The sequence below is a fragment of the Salvelinus fontinalis genome, chromosome 9 (genome assembly GCF_029448725.1).
Source record: "Salvelinus fontinalis isolate EN_2023a chromosome 9, ASM2944872v1, whole genome shotgun sequence".
NCBI lineage: Eukaryota > Metazoa > Chordata > Actinopteri > Salmoniformes > Salmonidae > Salvelinus > Salvelinus fontinalis.
In genome coordinates this window covers 53155469-53176652 of record NC_074673.1, presented here as the reverse complement: position 1 = coordinate 53176652, position 21184 = coordinate 53155469, and the positions used below count along the sequence as shown (strand labels likewise).

Below are 21184 nucleotides of genomic sequence, written 5' to 3'. Positions count from 1 at the left end.
AACTGTGTTTCCATCGCTACGGTAGAGTCGCTCCATCAACTCTCCCGTAGTTTTGCATTAAAACTGTTGCATTAAATAGCAAATGTGCCCACTCTAGTCTTGGCCAGTGTTGCCAACTTTGTCGCTATATTTAGCGAGAATTCAGACCCCTCTAGCGACAAATCTAGCGACTTTTCCTGGTGTTATTGGAGACTTTTGGAGACTCTGACGTGAAAGCACGTATCGTTCTTACTCTTCTCAACGAGCAGCGGGTGCTGCCATGGGCCCCACCCCTGTCCCAAAGCACTCACAGGCAGCCCAGTCCTCGCGCAGCAGTCCCTCCCAGCTGCAGTCAGAGCAGGAGATGTTCACCCCTTGCGTCCAGACTTCAAATGAATCGCGCATGCGGGAAGCCGCTGCTGGCTGATCCCGCCCTGGCTTACATTCAGGGTGGGATGTAAAATGTTCTTTGTCTAAAATAAATCACTGCATTTGACTCACACAGCCTCAATCACTTACTCACCTTGTCCACTGTGTGTGTGCCTCTCTGTGACATAAGCTAAACATCTAACTGGCTAGCTCATCATGTCTCAGTCTAAACTGTACACTCAAAAATACAGAAAGGAGTGGGAATCAAACCCTGAATTCAAAGGCTGGTTGAAGCCGTTTATTGGAGATGATACACGGGCATACTGCCTGTATTGTAACGCTGATTTCTACGCCAAACTTAGTGATGTAAAAAAAACACATGACAACTCAAAAACATACTCAAAAGGCAAAGCCTTATAACAGTTCCACCCAAAACAAGCTGCCATTTATGGTTAAAAAAATTCACTCTGCAAAAAAGGCTGAGGCCACCATGGCATTAGCTATCGCACTGTTCCATGCTGGCATGTGATCACATTGGAGAAGCATGTAGAGCTGCTTTCTCAGACTCCACTGCTGCTACCCACTTCAAAATGAACAGGACAAAGTGCACAGAAATGATTAATGGTGTTCTAGCACCATACTTTCTGAAAAAGTTGGTTGCAGATGTGGGTGACCAGCGTTTCAGCCTCCTCCTCGATGAGTCCACGGATGTAAGTGTTTCTAAGTACCTGGGGGTTGTGATAAGGTACTTTAGTGACACCAATCAGACAATTGTATCAACATTTCTGGGGCTTGTTGAGTTGAGGGAGGAGATGCTAAATCTATAGCCCGTGCTGTTGTGGCTTTCCTCGAGAAGTGTTGTCTTAAAAAAAGAGAAACTCCTGGGGATAGGGACTGACAATGCCTCTGTTATGACGGATTAACGATGGGGTCCATAAAGTGCTGAAGGAGGAGTATGGCCTCAAATATCTGGTTCTTATTCGCTGTGTGTGCCACTGCAGCTTGCTCATTTGTAGTTCTAAACATATTTAGGGTGTTTTTATTCACTTTTTGTCTCTCCTACGACGTTATTCCTCTCTCCTACAGCGTCCATCACAATTACATGCGCATGGCCAATTATGTAAATTCGTGATGACTTCATTTAGCGACTTTTAGGACTGCCAATAGCTACTTTCCTTACTGAGGAGTTGGCAACGTGCGCTCTAGCCAACAGCTCGCTGATAAAGTGCGGGTAGGCTAGTCTACATGATGAGATTATTATGGGTAAGAGCGAGAATATTTGTATTTCTCAAATGGCAGTTAAGCGTCAATCATCATGTTACTAGAATAAGGCCCTCGATATTTATTAGAAAGGAGCATCAAGATAAATGTGCACTTTCACCACCCTGTGAAGTTCATCATCATTTATTTAATCTGTAGCCTAATAAACTGCATGGTTTCCCGAGTCACCATATCATCGCGTTACTCCAAGTTTACTTCAATATGATGGTTGTTATGTCAATATTTGCCAATAAAGTTGCTTCCACCGCCATTTCTCACACAACTAATTTTACCGACACAAAAAAGATCCCACACTGTCGAACGAACTAATGAACTGTTGGCATTTATACAAATGTACAGTAACTTCCTGTTTCCATCACAGCTGTTGTGATTTTGTTTCATATGCTATGATTTTACTCAAATAAAAAATGTGGATGGAAATAGGGTTATTGTATCGAAGCTTTACAGTATATACCATGTATTCAGCAGAAATGTTTGGTAGGCTGTGCAATCTTATGTTCTAAGCAGAGATTTTGTTTTGCAGCAATGTCATTTTAAAAAATGATCCTGTCTTCACAGCTGAACTTCTAAAAATCTGGAGAGAGAGTTGGAATGGCACACATACACAATCCATGTCTCAATTGTTTTAAGGCTTAAAAATCCTTCTTTAACCTATCTCCTCCACTTCATCTACACCGATTGAAGTGGATTTAACAAGTGACATCAATAAGGGATCATCCTGTAGCGTTCACCTGCATTTATCTGGTCAGTCTGTCATGGAAAGAGCAGGTGTTCCTAATGTTTTGTACATTCAGTTTATTTTTTATGGTATCATACATAATGGGAAAGATATCTAGCTCAGGCCTTTCAAATGAGAGATTGATTTAGTGGCAGTGGCACGTATAATGTATGCCATAGAAAATGTGCTTTTACAGGACATGGGGAGCCAAACAAACTACCAGTGCATGGACATTCTAAAAGTTGAAGCCTATCCTATATTGCTTAGCCTATCCTATATTGCAAGTCTGGTTGAGACAACACACAGAGAATATACTACTATCGTCCATCTTTAAATCCCGTTTTAGATTGTCATAGCAGCAACAACAATTACTACAGAGCTTGAACAAACTGGTTCATGCACAAAATATTTCTTAAAGTTGGACCCTAAACCTTGCTTATATGACATGTCTAGATGAGACAACAACACACACAATGTACCTCCGTTGTACAGCTTTAAATCCCGTTTTTAAATTGTCATAGCAGCAGCAGCACTTAGTCAACTGTTCAATAATGGCCACTCGACAGCTAGTTTTTATCTGATGTGCAATTACCCAGCATGTTTGCATTGTTCTGTTGTATCCCAGGTGCACAGGATGGCAAGTCGGCTGGTCTCTGTATAAACATGGCAGAGGAAAGGCTGTTGCCTTGGAAACCTGCCCGAGTCACCACCACATTCCATGTTGCTTAGGGGCATTTTTCTCTGCCATGTCATCGAAAACGTGACAGATTGATGCCATTTGTAGATCTGTTTGGCTCTTAAACAAATTGTCCATTTGAATCCTTAAATTCTGCATTGAATGAATTAGGATGAAGTGGGGTTACAATCTATGTTCCCTCTAAAGCACAGCTCCCCTGGACTGCCAAGCAGAAGAAATATTAGCACGCCGCAGAGAAGCACGAGATTGAACTTCACTCAACTTTTCCCTTTACTTGTGATCGAATCAACGCAATATTAGCCACTTTCAATGCAACATAACAAAACAAAATGAACTACGCAAGACTTAGCGTGCAAAACTAACAATACAGGAGATTTTATTGTAGGCAGAACACAGAGTATGATTTTATTTAATTGACTGGCACGATTCAGACATGTACTCAGCACAGACCGGTGCGCCATAACCAATCAGAGATGCAGTAGGCCTATATGAAAATAGACCAGTGCCATTCACTTTAAACTGGACTGTTTTTACAGCATCAGCGGTTGTGGGTAGATACGCTTGTTTTGAGATCAAACTGAGTTACATGTAGCGAGGTGTGCACATGTGTACATTTGCTCATATCCTTTGCTATTAGCGCAGTTATAGATCATCTGTAGTCAGTAATGGGGGAGGGATTGCTTCCTACAAGAGCACAAAACGTGTACATTTCTAGACATCTTTGAAAAGCGAGTCAGGTAAAGTGCTTGCTTTTGTCTTATTTTGTTGTATTTTGAGACACTCTGGTAGGCCTACATTACGTTCAAATAGCCACAGTAGCTTACTTGACCATTGTTAAAACTAACTTAAAGCGGGTACAGCCTCAGTATTAACATTAAACACGTGCCAGAAGATGCACAGAATGTTAGAGTTTTCTCTCAGCAGACCTGAAATTTTCTCAGGGATGATAAAAAAAATCGCGAAAATTGGTTCCAATATAACATTTTGAGTTGAGATGTAGGATGAAGTGACGTTTGTGGAGAAAAAGCAATAAGACCTTGGAGAGAATTGCTTTTTCAATGTGACATTCACACAGCTGGGAGATGGATGTAGCAGATGAAGGAATGTTCATGTTTCTGCACAAACATTCTCCATGTTGTCATGTAAGCCAAAGACAAACCACTAACCGCTTACACACAGTAAAGTCAAGATGTTCCTCCTCATTATTTTGGGTAGGTTATTTGAATAGGTTGTTGTCTTGGTGGTGTAATCTACTAGCCCAGTCCCAGTGTAACGTTTGTTGTCGGGAGAAGGAGAGGAGGACCAAAGTGCAGCGTGGTACATATCCATAATTACATTTAATCAAGAAGAATACACAAACAAAAACAACAAAATGACCAACGAACAGTTCTGACAGGTGCAACAAACACTAACCAGAAAATAACCACCCACAAACAAAAGTGGGAAAACAGGCTACCTAAGTATGGCTCTCAATCAGAGACAACGATAGACAGCTGCCTCTGATTGAAAACCATGCCAGGCCAAACACATAGAAATAGAAAACCTAGACCTACAACATAGAATACCCACCCACATCACACCCTGACCAAACTAAAAATACATACAAAGCAATCTACGGTCAGGGCGTGACACCCAGATCTGTTTTGTGCCAACAAATTTGACAGGACAACAACTATAGGAGTTGGCTAAACAGTAAATGCAGCTCTGGGACCAGGCTAGTAATCTCTCCAAGATTTGCCTTCCTTTCATCGTCAAAATCGATAACTTCATTATCTATTGAAATCTAATTTACAGTCCCACCCTGCTGAGCAATACGCCAGCCCACTAGTATCATCCTCTGTTAGCATGATGCTAAACATCAGAAGATTCTCTAGTCACGGAGGCCTATTGTACGTCCCTACGTAATGTGTTCTTCTATTAGCAATGAGTCATCGACTAACAGGCTCCTGAAGGAAGAGAATAAATGTCTTGTTAAGCCTGCGTTGGTTGAGGCGCGGTTGTGAAGCTAAGTCCGGTTAAGTCCATTGTATTCTCTGTGGAGGAACCATAGACTGTATACAAGGATGATGGAAGGGAGCAGGTTTTAAGGTTTGTGGGATTTGAGGTCTCAACCTGTCAACAGCACCATTCTCACCCAGCGAACTACTCCCTCGGAGTAAGATCTCGACAGTAGTCTACAGTGCCTTCAGAAAGTATTCATACCCCTTGTCTTATTCCACATTTTGTTGTGTTACAGCCTGAATTCAAAATGGATTCAATGTTGTTGTTTTTGACCCATCTACACACAATACTCCATAATGACAACGTGAAAACATGTTTTTAGAAATGTTTGCAAATGTATTGAAAATTAAATATAGAAATATTAAAGTATAAGTATTCACACCCCTGATTCAATAAATGTTAGAATCAGCAGCAATTACAGCTCTGGGTATTTCTGGGTAAGTCTCTAAGAGCTTTGCACACCTGGATTGTACAGTATTTGCACATTATTTGCAAATAATTAATTTGTCAATTTGGTTGTTGATCATTGCTACAGAGCCATTTTCAAGTCTTTCCATAGATTTTCAACCCGATTTAAGTGAAAACTGTAACTAGGCCACTCAGGAACATTCAACGTCATCTTGGTAAGCAACTCCATTGTATATTTGGCCTTGTGTTTTAGGTTATTGTCCTGCTGAACGTTGAATTTGTCTCCCAGTGTCTGTTGGAAAGTAGATTTTCCTCTAGGATTTTGCCTGTGCTTAGCTCTATTCCATTTATTTTCATCCTAAAAAAACTCTAGTTCTTGCCGACGACAAGCATACCCATAACATGATGCAACCATCACCAAACATGCTTGAAAATATACTACATTACGAAAGTATGTGGACACCTGCTCGTCGAACATCTCATTCAAAAATCATGGGGATTAATATGGATTTCGTCCCCCCTTTGCTGCTATAATAGCCTCCACTCTTCTGGGAAGGCTTTCCACTAGATGTTGGAACATTGCCGCGGGGACTTGCCTTCTTTCAGTCACAAGAGCATTTGTCAGGTCGGGCACTGATGTTGGGGGATTAGGTCTGGCTCACAGTCGGCGTTCCAATACATCCCAAAGGTGTTCGATGGAGTTGAGGTCAGGGCTCTGTGCAGGCCAGTCAAGTTCTTCCACACCGATCTCGACAAACCATTTCTGACAGACCTCGCTTTGTGCACAGGGGCATTGTCATGCTGAAACAGGAAAAGTCCTTCACAAACTGTTGCTACAAAGTTGGAAGGACAGAATCGTCTAGAATGTAATTGTATGTAGTATAGTTAAGATCTCTTCACTGGAACTAAGGGGCCAAGCCCGAACCATGGAAAAACAGCCCAAGAACATTATTCCTCCTCCACCAAACTTTACAGTGGGCACTATGCATTCGGGCAGGTAGCATTCTCCTGGTATCCGCCAAACCCGTCCGTCAGACTACCAGATGGGGAAGCGTGATTCATCACTCCAGAGAACGCGTTTCCACTACACCAGAGTCCAATGGCGGCGAGCTTTACACCACTCCAGCCGACGCCTGGCATTGCGCATGGTGATCTTAGGCTTGTGTGCGGCTGCTCGGCCGTGAAAACCCATTTCATGAAGCCCCCGACAAACAATTATTGTGCTGACGTTGCTTCCAGAGGCAGTTTGGAACTTGGTAGTGAGTGTTGCAACCGAGGACCTGCGACTTTTACGCACTACACACTTCAGCACTCGACAATCCCATTCTGTGAGCTTGTGTGGCCTACCACTTTGCGGCTGAGCCATTGTTGCTCCTAGACGTTTCCACTTCACAAGAACAGCACATACACTTACAGGGCAGCTCTAGCAGGGCAGAAATGTTGACGGTGCAACATTAAAAGTCACTGAGCTCTTCAATAAGGCCATTCTACTGGCAATGTTTGTCTATGGAGATTGCATGGCTGTGTGCTCAATTTTAGATACCTGGCAGCAACGTCTGTGGCTGAAATAGCCGATTTGAAGGGGTGTCCACATACTTTTGTATACATAGTGTATGAAGTGGTACTCAGTGATGGTTTGTGTTGGATTTGCACCACAATTTTTGCAGTTTTACTTTAGTGCCTTATTGCAAACAGGATGTATGTTTTGGAATCATTTTATTCTGTACATGCTTCCTTCTTTTCACTCTGTAATTTAGGTTAGTATTGTGGAGTAACAACAATATTGTTGATCCATCCTTAGTTTTCTCCTATCACAGCCATTCAACTCTGTAACTGTTTTAAATTCACGACTGGCCTCATGGTGTGGTTTCCTTCCATTCCGGCAACTGAGTTAGGAAGGACACCTGTGTCTTTGTAGTGACTAGGTGTATTGATACTGTCACGCTCGTCAAAGGGAGAGAGGGAGGACCAAGGCGCAGCGCGTGGAAAGTACATCCTCTTTATTTGAGAAAGAAGACGAAAACGAAACAAACACTATACAAACTACAAAAACAACAAAACAGACGACCGTGAAGCTATACAAACAGAAGTGCTGACACTAAACACTCTGACATAGACAATTCCCCACAAACAGCTAAAGCCTATGGTTGCCTTAAATATGGCTCCCAATCAGAGACAACAATAACCAGCTGTCTCTAATTGAGACCCAATTCAGGCAACCATAGACTTTCCTAGATACCTACACTCAACCATAGACACAGCTAGACTTCTATACTAAACATAAACCCAACTACTCTAATAAACCCCCTAAACCTTACAACCACCCTAGACACTACAAAAACACATACATTCCCCATGTCACACCCTGACCTAACTAAAATAATTAAGAAAACAAAGAAAACTAAGGCCAGGGTGTGACAGATACACCATCCAAAGTGTAATTCATAACTTCACCATGCTCAAAGGGATATTCAATGTCTGCATTTTCTTTATTCTACCAATAGGTGCCCTTCTTTGCGAGGCATTGGAAAACCTCCCATGTCTTTGTGGTTGAATCTTTGTTTGAAATGTATTGCTCGACTGAGGGACCTTACAATTATCTGTATGTGTGGGCTACAGAGATGAGGTAGTCATTCAAAATCCTTTTAAACACTATTATTGCACACAGAGTGAGTCCATGCAACTTATTATGTTACTTGTTAAGCATATCTTTACTTCTGAACTTATTTAGGCTTGCCATAACAAAGGAGTTGAATACTTATTGACTCAAGACATTTCAGCTTTTCATTTTGTATTAATTTGTAAAAATGTGTAAAAACATAATCCCATGTTTACATGATGGGTTATTGTGTGTAGGCCAGTGACACAAAATCTAACACAACAAAATGTGGAAAAAGTCAAGGGGTATGAATACTTTCTGTAGGCACTGTGTATAATACATTGCTTCCCCTGACTCCCTCGCTTTTGCTCACTTCACTTGATCTTTCTCCTCTCTCTCACCTCCTCGGAGTACGTATGACTGTCTGTTCTGATATCATCTTTATTTTCCCTCCCCTGCCTCTCTAAATGTCATTGATTTTTGTCTGGCTTTTTCTCTGAAAAATGTCTCTCTCCTGTGGCCCACACCTACTCATCCTCTCTGTTTATTTCTCAGAAGACTCAATATGTTTGTGCGCCATCTAAGCGGCCATCTTGGTTTGGTTGTTTGCAGTGTTCACTTGATTGTTGATTACAACAATGTCACTCAGTGTTAATTGTCAATTGATAATTGAACAATTCCCCTATTATTCAATTGATTTTGCAGTCTCGGTCTCTTTATCTGTGTGTGTTTGAGGAGATCTGTAAATCACCCTGCATCCTATCTAACTAATAATTATAATTTCTAGATCAGTCGGTCCGGTCAGTCGGGGATCAGTCTCTGTGTCTCTGTCTCGCTCTCTTTCTCGGTCTCTGAAACAGGAGTGTGTATCAGACAAATTCACTTGAAGATGAAATGTCATAGTATCCCTGTCTGTTGGATGGTGGGCAATTGACTTGGCATGAGTTGCAGAGAGTGCAGCAGGGCTGACTGATGAGATGATGTCGAGCTGTGAGGAGAAACTGTTTATGTGCCACATTGGCTGGCTGACTGTGTGTGTGTGTGTGTGTGTGTGTGTGTGTGTGTGTGTGTGTGTGTGTGTGTGTGTGTGTGTGTGTGTGTGTGTGTGTGTGTGTGTGTGTGTGTGTGTAATTCACTAGAGCGCGATGTCACAGTTTCACGCATGCTGGTGAGAAATGGTGAAAGGAGATAGGTGGGGGATGGTACCAGTAATACTGCAGAGAGAGAGAAGAGAGACATACCATACCATGAAAAAGCAAATTGGATAATTGTTGAGATTTTATGCATCTGACATGTTTAATTTAGTGTGTTAGATTCAGTACAGATACAAGCAAAAGAACCTGACTTTGATGCTCAATCTGTGTTTTCTGGAACCTTAGCACTGAACAGAACATGGGCCACATCTCTGTGTCCTAGCCCCTTACTGAAGGGGGTAATTTAGTACCCTTGCCTAGCAGCCTATGCCCCTTTAGTAAAGGATGTGATTTAATGTTCCCTTGCTTCAGTGCGGCACTCCCTTATCTCGATCAGCCTACACACACACACACACACACACAGGGGGCCATCATCATGGCCATCAGTCCTCCACAATCCCACAGTCTTTCTCTGGCTGTAAATTAACCCGTTACATTATAGCCTCCGGGAGAAAGAGGAATGAGAGAGAGAAAGAGAGAAAGGAAAAAGAGAGAAAGTGAGGCATAAAGGAATAATGAGAGGAATAGGGGAAGGAATGAGAGAGGAAGAGGGGAAGGAATGGGAGAGGTTGAGGAATGAGAGAGGAAGAGGGGAAGGAATGAGAGAGAGGAAGAGAGAAAGGATTCCTGCTGTTAGGTGGCACTGTTGATTGGAAGAACGAGGAGGAGTGTGCGTGTGAGAAAGAGCAACATCATCACCACGACACTGCTGTGAAAGCTGAGTCATGTAAGGCTCGAGAGCGAGGGAACAGGAAAACGAAGGGAGAGAAAAGAGGGCACGGACAAAGATAATGTAACCAGAAGGAAGCAAGCAAGGAAACAGGGAGGGGTGGTGAACGAAGGGAACAAGATCAGGTGAAGAAGAAGGGAACTATGCATGATGGAGATAAAGATGGTGGGGAGAAGAGAGCAAGCGATGAGCGACAAATACAGTTTCAGGGGAGAGGAGTGCACTGGAGTCAAGGCAGAGCGAGAGATGAAACGGAGCAGAGCGTCGGAAAACCTGCGTACACACGAGATGGAGAGGGAGAGGGGGAGGAGTGAAGAGGAGAGGAGAAGGGAGGGGTGCTAGCTGCTAACGTGGCGGAGAAGGAGGAAGGAGGGAGAGAAGGGGGCTATGCCATCGGCGCAGAGCAACACTGGAGATCAGCGCCAGACGCCAAACCCTCGGAGAGGCAGACGGAGCCCCTTTTCCCATGAGAGGAGCAAGAGAAGGAGCAGAACAGGAAGCGAAGGAGGAAAAATAAGGGGAGGGAATTCCATCCACGCCTTCTATCCTCAGCACCTACTTGCTACTCACTGTGCTGTGCAGTCTACTGTTGCTTCACTGGACTCCCTTAGACAGCCCTAGCATAGCAGAGCGTACGGTTCACACGAGAAGAGCAACTGTAAGGCTGTGTTTCTATGTGGTGTCAGAGGAAGCTGTCAGCACTCGTCATCATTAAGGCTTCATCCAAGGCAAGACCTGACGCATCATTATTTCCTCTTCGAAGGCTTATCCATAGTGGATAAGTCATTATTCTCCAGCTCAGTAGGACCATCTCAAAGGAAGATAGCAAGAGTTTGGGTTTGTTGTTGATGACTGTATTCACCACATTAGTTTCTGGAGAATGAAAGTGGACACCCACTGTTGGATCTACCTTCTCCAATCCTCATTCCAGTACCCCACATCTACAGCTACGCCATATAGAAACGATCTACGAAGGTCTAGGTTTTTTTGAGTTCTTCAGTCCATAAGGTTGCGATTGGGCTTCTTCTCGGGAAAGGACTCTACGACGCTAGCCATGACGCCCATGCAAAAGCTCCTCCAGTTGCCGGTGAACGCGATGAATATGGTGAAGACGGCGCAGGACCAGATGGGGCAGCAGGATGAGGCCAAAAGCCCTGTGATGACCCCGGATGGCGGAAACCATAACTGGTACAACGGGGAGCCCAACGACCCGCGCCACATCCGGTTTGGCAGCGGAGGTGGTGACCAGGAGGAGCGGGCCCACCTGGAGGAAGGGGGAGGCAGTTTATCCAGCCTTGTGACCCAGCCTTTGCGGTAGGGTGCCATCAGCATGAGACACTTGTGCCGTGTGAATATGTGCATAAACAGACCTGAAAACGCTTGCGCACGTGTGCTACTGATGAGTGAGTATGCAGACGACAGTAATTAGACATAATGAGAAAAAGACAAGCGTAATTAGATAAGCATAAACACACACACACACACACCTGGGATGTGAAAACACCTCGTGTACACACACAAACTCTTAACACTATATGCCTGTTGCGTCCAGGCCTTGTGAAAACTGTAATCTATGTTAATAATACTGCTGTTAAACACCCACACCAGTAGAAATCTACTTTTTTGAGCTGAAAGACGATGGCCAGAGCTTACCCATGATGTTGCACAACGATTTAAGTCAGTAAGTCGTCGTTTTAGTCAAAGTATGATATATTGAAGCTTGAAGTAACAAATCAAAACTGCCCACTTTGTACAATCCGTGTGAATGCGGCGACTATTCCTATGATATGATGTACAAATTATTTTCAGCCTACGTTTCGTTTCTTTCATTTTTTATTAATCAGAAACCACTGCAAAGTTATTCCTCTTCGTGACTGAGATGAGCCAAACAGCCTTGTATCTACTTGGCCTCCTGAGCCATGGAGCAAATAAAAATAAATTGCGCAAACCTGTTTTTGCACCTCCACAGAAAATTATCATAATCTACTGGGTAATTTGTAAATGTTAACAATTTTGGAGATAGTTTGTATTAAAAATATATGTGTGGCCATTTTATAAATATAATTACTTGATATGATAGCATTTTGAGAACCCGCTCCACCTTTGCCCCAAGATGAATGGTTTTGACCACTAAAGTTTTGCTTCACTTCATTCTCCACTGCTTTTATTGTTGTGACGTTAGCTAGAAACCACAAGTGTATATTCAGATAATGAGCAAGCACCCGCAAAAGAAAATTCAAGTAACACATTTCATTTGTGGCATGCATGATCATGAGCAAAGTCATTGTAGCCTTTAATTTCACCTCCCCTGTGAGAAACATGAGCACGGGCTGACTTGGCTTTGCTGTACCGCTGCCGATGTCTGCCAGCAGACTACCTACCAATGGTTGCACCGTGTCCATTACAATGTAGAAAAACGCATATCAGCTATCTGTCAATAGTTATCCATATAACCTGGAACGTCATCTTATTATTTCTAAGTATTTCCATAGCAGATTCGCTGCCAGTAGTTTATCAGTGGCGAAGTTTTCCTTAAGTCAATGCTTATGACAAATCCAGCCCCAGAACCAGCCATTGAGACAGCTGGTTAATCTTTTGAATACGGTGTTGTTAAAATAAAATAAATGAAACGACAAATAACATTAGCTAGCTAGATAAGGTTAGCTAGATAGCTAGCTCGATAAGGTTAGCATGCTAGCTAGCTACACTGACAGCTGTCAGTGCCCTATTTGTTGATGTTTATCAACTCCACAGGAAAATTCGCACACCCAATTCGTTAATATCTTTATGTAGCCTTCATCATTCTTCAGAAGTGGAACCTAAACGTGCATTTCCTCTCAAGGACAGTGTCGGCAATTTTCCTCTGGGGGGGTCTTTTAAAAGGCCACGGGTACTTACGTGACTCATCGGCTAGTGTCTGGACCTCAGAAATAAGCACACCGCTAGGTTATGTACTGCTGAAAATGCCTGAAAAAAACCTTGCTCGCACCTGCTGCTGTGGAGTTACTCAGACACATGCGCACACACATATATGCTCACACGTATTAGTCATTGATGTTCTTTACTTTAAGCTTCTCACCCGAATCGCTTCTGTTTTTGTGTGTGCAGCTGCAGTGAGAGAGTAAATGTTTAAAGAGCACAGGTATGAAACAGTTGTTCTAGAGGTCTTTTTTATTTTGTTTTTGTGTTCTCGAGGCCTCTCTCCTGATCCCAGAGGTTTGAGCTGTACACAGGGTTCAAAGGATTCAGTCTATTTTTGCGCTGTCGTAAAAAACTGCACTAGTAGTCTCCCCCCAGCAATGCATCAGAGAATTCAAGCAAATGTAGCTGTTCTTGAGAACCAAGGGATAGTTTAACAGAGGCACGAGGACATTGTAGATTCTCAAAGTGTCCTAGTCAATTTATGTGAATTCATGGGTGGTGTTAATTACATGCGCCTTTTAGTCGAATTTCGAATGCAAGAAGAGGCCTCTTCTATGTTTTATGGATGTGACTGTCACAGTACGAGCTTGTTCTAGCTGGAGGCTAAACTGACTACTTAGTTAGGAAGTTTCTGCATGTTGAGGTTCACAACACAACAGCTCTTTGGACACTGAGTTGTTTAATCTACTGACCAGGACTCAGGCTGGAACCTCATGAGTTTTTCATTAAACCATGTGGAAATATCTAATTTACATAAGTATTCACACGCCTGAGTCAATACATGTTAGAATCACCTTAGGCAATGATTACAGCTGTGAGCTTTGCACACCTGGATTGTAAAATATTTGCACATTATTATTTAAAAAATTCTTCAAATTCTGTCAAGTTGGTTGTGGATCATTGTTAGACAGCCATTTTCAAGTCTTGATTTAAGTGAAAACTGTAACTAAGCCACTCAGGAACATTCAATGTTGTCTTGGTAAGCAACTCCAGTGTATATTGGCCTTGTGCTTTAGGTTATTGGCCTGCTGAAAAGTGAATTTGTCTTCCAGTGTCTGTTTGGAAAGCAGACTGAACCAGGTTTTCCTCTAGGTCCTCCTGTGCTTAGCTCTATTCCATTTATTTTTATCCCCCCAAAAACTCTCTAGTCCTTGCCGATGACAAGCATACCCATAACATGACGCAACAACCACCATGCTTGAAAATATGAAGAGTGTTGTGTTGGTTTGCCCCAAACATAACGCTTTGCATTCCGGACATAAAGTTAACTCCTGAACTTATTTAGAACTGCCATAACAAAGGGGTTGAATACTTATTGATTCAAGACATTTCAGCTTTTCATTTTTTATTAATTTGTAAAAATGTCTTAATTCCACTTTGACATTATGGGGTATTGTGTGTAGGCCAGTGACACAAAATCTAAATTGTATCCATTTTAAAATCAGGCTGTAACACAACAACATGTGGAAAATGTCAAGTGGTGTGAATACTTTCTGAAGGCTCTGTATCCATTAGCACAAACGTACAGTATAATTACCCTGCCATTGCCATGGATGTATACACAGTAAAACATACATGTACATACTCTAACTTTGTAGTAACTGCCATAGGCACCCTACTCTGCGTTTGTGAAACGCTTCTAAAATAGTTCAAAATAGCTAGAAAGTTCTGGCTGATCTTATAAACTGACCACCAGTAACCTGACCACCAATGCAGACATTGGGCCAGTGCTCTACAATGCCTCGGTAAGTTAAATATTTGAGTACTGGGTTCGTAAATTAAGCTATTCTCTGCCGGGCAACACAAAGACCTAGGACAGTGAAACCCAATATAGGTGTATGGTTCCTTTTCTGTGGAACTTGATATCTGACTAGTTCTGGATCAACTCACCCACCTGTCTTTCTTTACTGGCAGGAGAGAAAGAGGGTGTAAGGCATTCCTAAACTATCACACTAACATTTGACAACGACAGTGAATCAAGTGTTAGTTTTGAAGATGGCCACCAAAAAGGCTTCTTTGGTCATGCAGGATGCAAATTTTGGCTCAATCATGTACATTATGACTTGTATTCATAAGGAGACAAATGCAAGATTGTTAACCTAGCACTAAAATCATTTTTACTTTAACTTTAAGTTATTACCCGATTTGATTTTACATGGAAGCATGGTGCATTGCTTTATGGGAACTATAGTCCTTCTAGCTCTCCTCTATGAAGCTTCCAGTGTTCAGTTTGAAATAACTGAATAATGCACAGTCTACCAACAGAAGCCATGTAGGAACATGAATGCAGTGGCGATTTTAGCATGTAAATCTTGGTGGGGCAAAAAGTGGGATGCATGCAAGCAAAGCCACTACACAACACAACACAAAACAATACATTAATTGCACTATAACGGTAACAAACGGTGCCCACAAACTGTTGGGACTGCTGTTGGGAAAGCTTTATGTAGGCCCTAACATCTTACCACTGCTACACCTGGCTACCAGTGGAGCCTTGTCTGGCAACGAAACAGTTCATTCAGCCTCATTTACTGCCTTGTAAAAAAACATATTTGTTTAAGCAAGTCAGCCATATCAACTGTGGTTTCTAATGACAATTGAGATGTACAAACTATGGCATAATGGGACGACAAGCGGATAATAGGCAATCCGTAATTTCGATCTAGACATTAATGAGCGAGCTAGTACAGACGTAGTCAATATAACTATTTGTTTAGCACTTTTGAAATGTACAGCAACAGAATTCAGAACATGGGCTGAACTGTAGGATAAATAAATGGGGCATATAAGCAAACAATGAAAGTTCTTACAAAATTTGATGATTACATTTCTCTAAAACAAGATGTAGGCTACATGTGCACCACCAAGTCAGAACAGTAGATGAAATTAAGAGGGGTAAATATACCAAATTATTAGGGTGAGGCACATGGGCTACTAACAGCTTACTACACAACATACACTTAGTATTACTTTCTTAGCTACAGTATCCATATCTCCCTGTCATATTACATAATTTATGCAGCAGCATACAATACATTTTGACTCACCTTGTTGTGCTGTGCTCACTTGAACAGGAAGGTGGCACGGCGGTCCTTCGTGGGCAAATTTTGTCATCAAAGTCTGGCATTCTCTGGATTTATGGTGCTTTCAACAGTGTCTCCCGTCTGAGTCACGAATCATGATGACGTCATTGATCTTCAGGTCATAGCTCTAGAAAGAGGCCCGAGTTCCCGACTTAACATTTTGAGCTGGATGACTGTTCAAAATGTATTTCCCTGTCGGAGCTCGTTTTTTCCGAAATTCCCAGTTGTCTTGAACTCACTGAAGTCAAGTTTTCGCAGTTCCGAGTTAACAGTTGTTTTGAGCACGGCACAAATCATGCTTCATTGACAGCATGGCCAATGTTGAATGTTTATCATTTTAAAATTGGAAAAGAGACACTTAATCACAGATTTAGGACCACACAGCCACTCCACTGAATAGCAGTAGTGATTGCTTTGCAATGCTTGCAGTTAGCCACTGTCACGGATTCCTTTGAAATGTTTGTGTCCAATGGCCGATGAGCACCGATACGTTTTATCTATAATTTATCCTAATAGTTTATCTTCATATGACAAGGATTAAAAAGGATTTGCCAGTAGATTGTCGACTTGATTCACGATGACTGCTAGCTATGATTTTGAAAGTATGATGTTGACATGATCAGTCCAATCAAAGCTACTGTAGATATAATGTGATTTGACGTCATTTTATCTGTGGCCAATGACCTTAAGCCTTCTTAGATGGGCACTTCTAATGTAACTCTATGGCAGCATCCAAGGGGCGTGAATTTTCGAGGTCTACCCTTAGACTTGGCGGTGACATACTGTCCCCACGAGTGATAGAACACTGAGCTAATCATGGTGCAACTAGAGAACATAACCAACACCTATGCTCCATATTTTCCGCTGGCTGCCCCACCACCACAGAAAGCACTTACTCAAGAAAGCAAAAAATAGACTATGTTTGTATGTGGCTTTATTAACTCAATGCTTCTTTTTTTTTGACATTGTTTGCAAACTGATATGTCACACGTATTAATGCCAAAATAACTTTGCCCACCTGCCCTGAATGACGGGTCACCACTGCATGAATGTGTAGCACAGAAGGAGGGTGGCACCTTAATTAAGGAGGACAGGCTCGTGGTAATGGCTGGAACGGAATTAGTGGAATGGTACCAAATACAAAAAAACAAACATTTTCTATGTGTTTGATGCCATTCCATTTGCTCCATTCCAGCCATTATTATTAGCCGTCCTCCCCTCAGCAGCCTCCTCTGAAGTGTACCGAGACCAAAGTAGGGGTTCCTCCTAATCATAATTCAGCTAGAAATGCTAATCAACCCTCAGGAGAGAATAAGCTATTTCAGTTCAGTCTGAACTCAATGTTGCAAAATTGGCTCTGTTGAATCTTTAATCTTCTTCTCAGGCCCAGCCACTTTTAATGATGTCTTTATATCTGCCTGCATCAAATGTTCAGTCTTTTTCTGATTGCGTGGAATTAAGGCAATCTCCCATAGATAATACCCTCCTAAAGTTGTACAGGCTTTTCTTGTGAAATCCTGCCTGTGTTTGATTATGTACCTTTGTGCAATCAAATATGGACCGAAGGATATAACAGATTGTAGTGAAATAGATGTAGCCTTTGATATGTTTGAACGCTTTGCATGTAAAGATCAAACGTCAACCAGAAAATGCCTCAACATCAACTCAAAACAATGGTCAATGTAGAAAGATATTACGTTTTTCATCATCTACCAAGTTAGAGTTTTCCCTGTCTGACCCTCCAAGCTTCATTCAACACTATAGGTCATTATCAATAAAACTAGCGTTCGATTTGGCTGTTGGGGGGCAAGGAGACCTCCAGCTCTGCTAAAACCATTGAAAACTACGTGCCGTCTTCAAGGGATTGTTAAATATATGTTATAACTATTTGGTTTTAATATCATCACCTCTTGAAGAGCATAGTCAAACTACACATTTCAGACTATTCCACAATTAGCTCCATCATCAGAGTTATACAGCAATCAGTAAACATCAATTCATCATTTATTTTCAGATACGTGAGTGTAACCACATCCATTTGGCTAGCTAGCTAGCTAAAGCAAACAACGTGTAATTTAGCTTGCTTCATCAGAGATAAGGCTTTTGGAAAGAGCTTGACATCGTCCTGGTAAAGTTGTCAGTCAGCCTAATGGTCATGACTGATATAGATAGCAAGCAAATCAAACAATATTTGAATATGGCGATCTAGTTTATCCCCTGAAAGTTAGCTTGTTAAACTAGCAATATTGACCTGATATGTTGTTAGCTAGGTAGCCAATTTGATATGGTCCATCAGTCAATGTAGTCTATCATGTCTGTCAGCAGCAATCATGTTTAAACATTATTTAAATACAATGTTGAAAATGGGATAATGGTAGCTAACTTCGCTAGGTAATCCGACATTTGGTTGGAGAAAAAGGTCTACTTACCAACTTAAAGTAAACATTATCAGCCAACAGTAACGTTACATCGGCAAATGCGCCCTTCTGCTGCTTGACAGGCAGATCCCACAAAGGATGGGAAATTAACCAAAATCACTCATACTTGTCAGGTATAGTTCACTTCCATTTTATATCACTCAAATATCCAATTAATGATGGCCAATATTGGGAGATATCATGAAGCTTCCCTCACGTATTTAAAATTACACAATCAATTTATGTTTACTGATCATAAAAAGCATGCTGTTAGGTCTACTTGCTGTTGGCCTAGAACTCTGATGATTGAGCTAAATGTGTGAAATTGTTTTGCATGGAATAATCGGAAATGTGTAGTTGTGACTATGCTTTTCAAGAGGTGATAATATTACAACCAAATAGTTAACATTTATTTAACAATCCCTTGAAAATAGCACGCAGTTGGCAATGGTTTTAGAGGAGCGGCGGGTCTCCTTGCACCCCAGAAGGCAAATAGAATGCTCTGCACCTTATTGTAACGTTTTATTGATAACGACCTATAGAAGAGCTTTCCAGACAATGGCAGGCGGGTGCTATGTTGAAAGAGTGGTCTTTTCAGTGTTCGCACCCACACTTGGCTATTTTACCCACAATTGACTAGGGCTATTTTGCCCTCCGTTTGGCTGTGTATTTGGCTGTCTACTTTGCCAGATGTGCTCTCTTCTGTTATTTAATGGACTTTTAATGACTGTTTTGATTGTATTGCTTTTAGTCAGCAATCATTAGTCCATCTGCAGAGATGGAAATTCTGCTTTGTCCCCAACAGACAGCCCACATTTTGGGAGCAACCCAGGGTCATGGTCCATTGTACAGGGCCCCTGAAGTAAAAATGTTGTTTACACGTTTGTTGCTCAAGGGCACAATGGCAGGAGATAGTGCCACTACCTGGGATCTGAAACCAGCAGCCTCCCAAAAGATGACGTCAAGAGATTTGATTGATAGGTGAATTTGAACGACCGTCTTCCTCAAAGGAATGTACCTGGGGGAATGATCTCTTAAGACTGCGGTGTCACACCTAGTTAGACACTTCATGCCTGCTTCTCTGCATGCAGCTGCAACAAAGACACGACGGAGGCAGGAAATCACTTCCCTTCACTTTATCACATTCTATGTTGCCTTGGAAACTAGTCAGGAGAACCTGGGCTTGTGCAGAGATATCATAGCTATTTAAATTATGGAGAGCCCGGACTCCCAGGGGAATCTTTTCAATTAGCCAGTTTTCTTTATTCTGTTTGCTACCCTCCAAACCTGGGTTCAAATACTATTTTAATGTATTTCAAATACTTGAACTGGGTTTGATTGAGTTTGTCTGGCACAATAGAGTAGCGGCAAAAGTCCAAACCCCGCCCATCTGGCACTCCAGGCAGGCTAAAGCAAACACAAAGTATTTGAAAGATTTCAAATAGTATTTGAACCCAGGTCTGCTTCCCTCGCCTAACCTGTTGTAGTCTGGCTCATTTCAATAGACGTTCATTTGGAAGAGAGGTGGGTGTGGGAGACATTCAGGGGCTGCTACTGTATTGTTATTTCTCAGTGCTATGACGTGTCTTCTAGAGAAACTGGCTTGGGGTGGTTTGGTCAGTAGAGGATTGCCAAGGGAAAAACTGTACAGATACTCATGTGAGGTCTCTGCTGGCTAGTGCTGAGCAATTTTCCATTTGTTTTTTAAACTAACTAATTTACCCGTTTTTTTCCCTGTGAGCTCAATGCGCACATTGCAGGGTTTCTCTAGAGATAAATAGCTGCTATCCGAGTGACTATTGGCTAACGTCGGTCCCGGAGCATACATCAATTATTCAAGAGCTAGCCAGCTGAAGAGTTCCATCAGCCACTCCTGGGCTACAATCACCTATCCGGACCCGTTTTACTGCCGATGCGGGGCCCCACCGGGCCTTCACGACTGGACTATCGACGTTATCTGCCCGAGGGAGTTATCCAACTGGCCCCTCCGTCGCGACGTAAGCTGAACGCCCATCTGCGACCCGCTAATCGTTAGCTGTCTTATTGGCTGCTATCTGAATAGGTCTATCGGACAATTTTCTTGGGCCGCTATAACTATAACTATTTTGCCAATTGGATTGGTCCCCTCTACCACACGGAACCCCACTAATCTACCGACGGAAATGCACGAGGTGGCTAAAAACAGACCTCCATCCTCTGCCAGCTTGCTACCCATGGCCCGGCTAGCTGTCTGAATCGCCGTCACCCCAACCAACCTCACTACTCACTGAACCCTTATGATCACTCGACTAAGCATGCCTCTCCTTAATGTCAATATGCCTTGTCCATTGCTGTTCTGGTTAGTGTTTATTGGCTTATTTCACTGTAGAGCCTCTAGCCCTGCTCATTATACCTTATCCAACCTTTCAGTTCCACCACCCACACATGCGATGACATCACCTGGTTTCAATGATGTTTCTAGAGACAATATCTCTCTCATCATCACTCAATGCCTAGGTTTACCTCCACTGTATTCACATCCTACCATACCTTTGTCTGTACATTATACCTTGAAGCTATTTTATCGCCCCCAGAAACCTGCTCCTTTTACTCTCTGTTCCGGACGTCCTAGAAGAACCAATTCTCATAGCTTTTAACCGTACCCTTATCCTACTCCTCCTCTGTTCCTCTGGTGATGTAGAGGTGAATCCAGGCCCTGCAGTGCCTAGCTCCACTCTTATTCCCCAGGCACTCTCTTTTGATGACTTCTGTAACCGTAATAGCCTTGGTTTCATGCATGTTAACATT

The 21184-nt window shown here is 42.3% G+C and overlaps 1 protein-coding gene across 11 annotated transcripts in view; it reads left to right on the top strand.

Moving 5' to 3' along the window:
• LOC129862840 (AP-3 complex subunit beta-2) overlaps positions 1 to 21184 on the top strand; it is a 99970-nt gene that overhangs the window by 12664 nt on the left and 66122 nt on the right. For 2 of the 11 annotated variants that reach the window (XM_055934873.1, XM_055934872.1), the window contains exon 1: positions 9849 to 11289. The exons of 6 other annotated variants lie outside the window; for them this stretch is intronic. In XM_055934873.1, coding sequence (XP_055790848.1) covers positions 11030 to 11289 — 260 coding nt within the window. In that variant the 5' untranslated portion in view covers positions 9849 to 11029. Of the gene's footprint in view, positions 1 to 9848; positions 11290 to 21184 lie in introns of those variants that run through there. 3 more of the 11 variants (XM_055934876.1, XM_055934874.1, XM_055934875.1) reach the window with 2 other exon arrangements.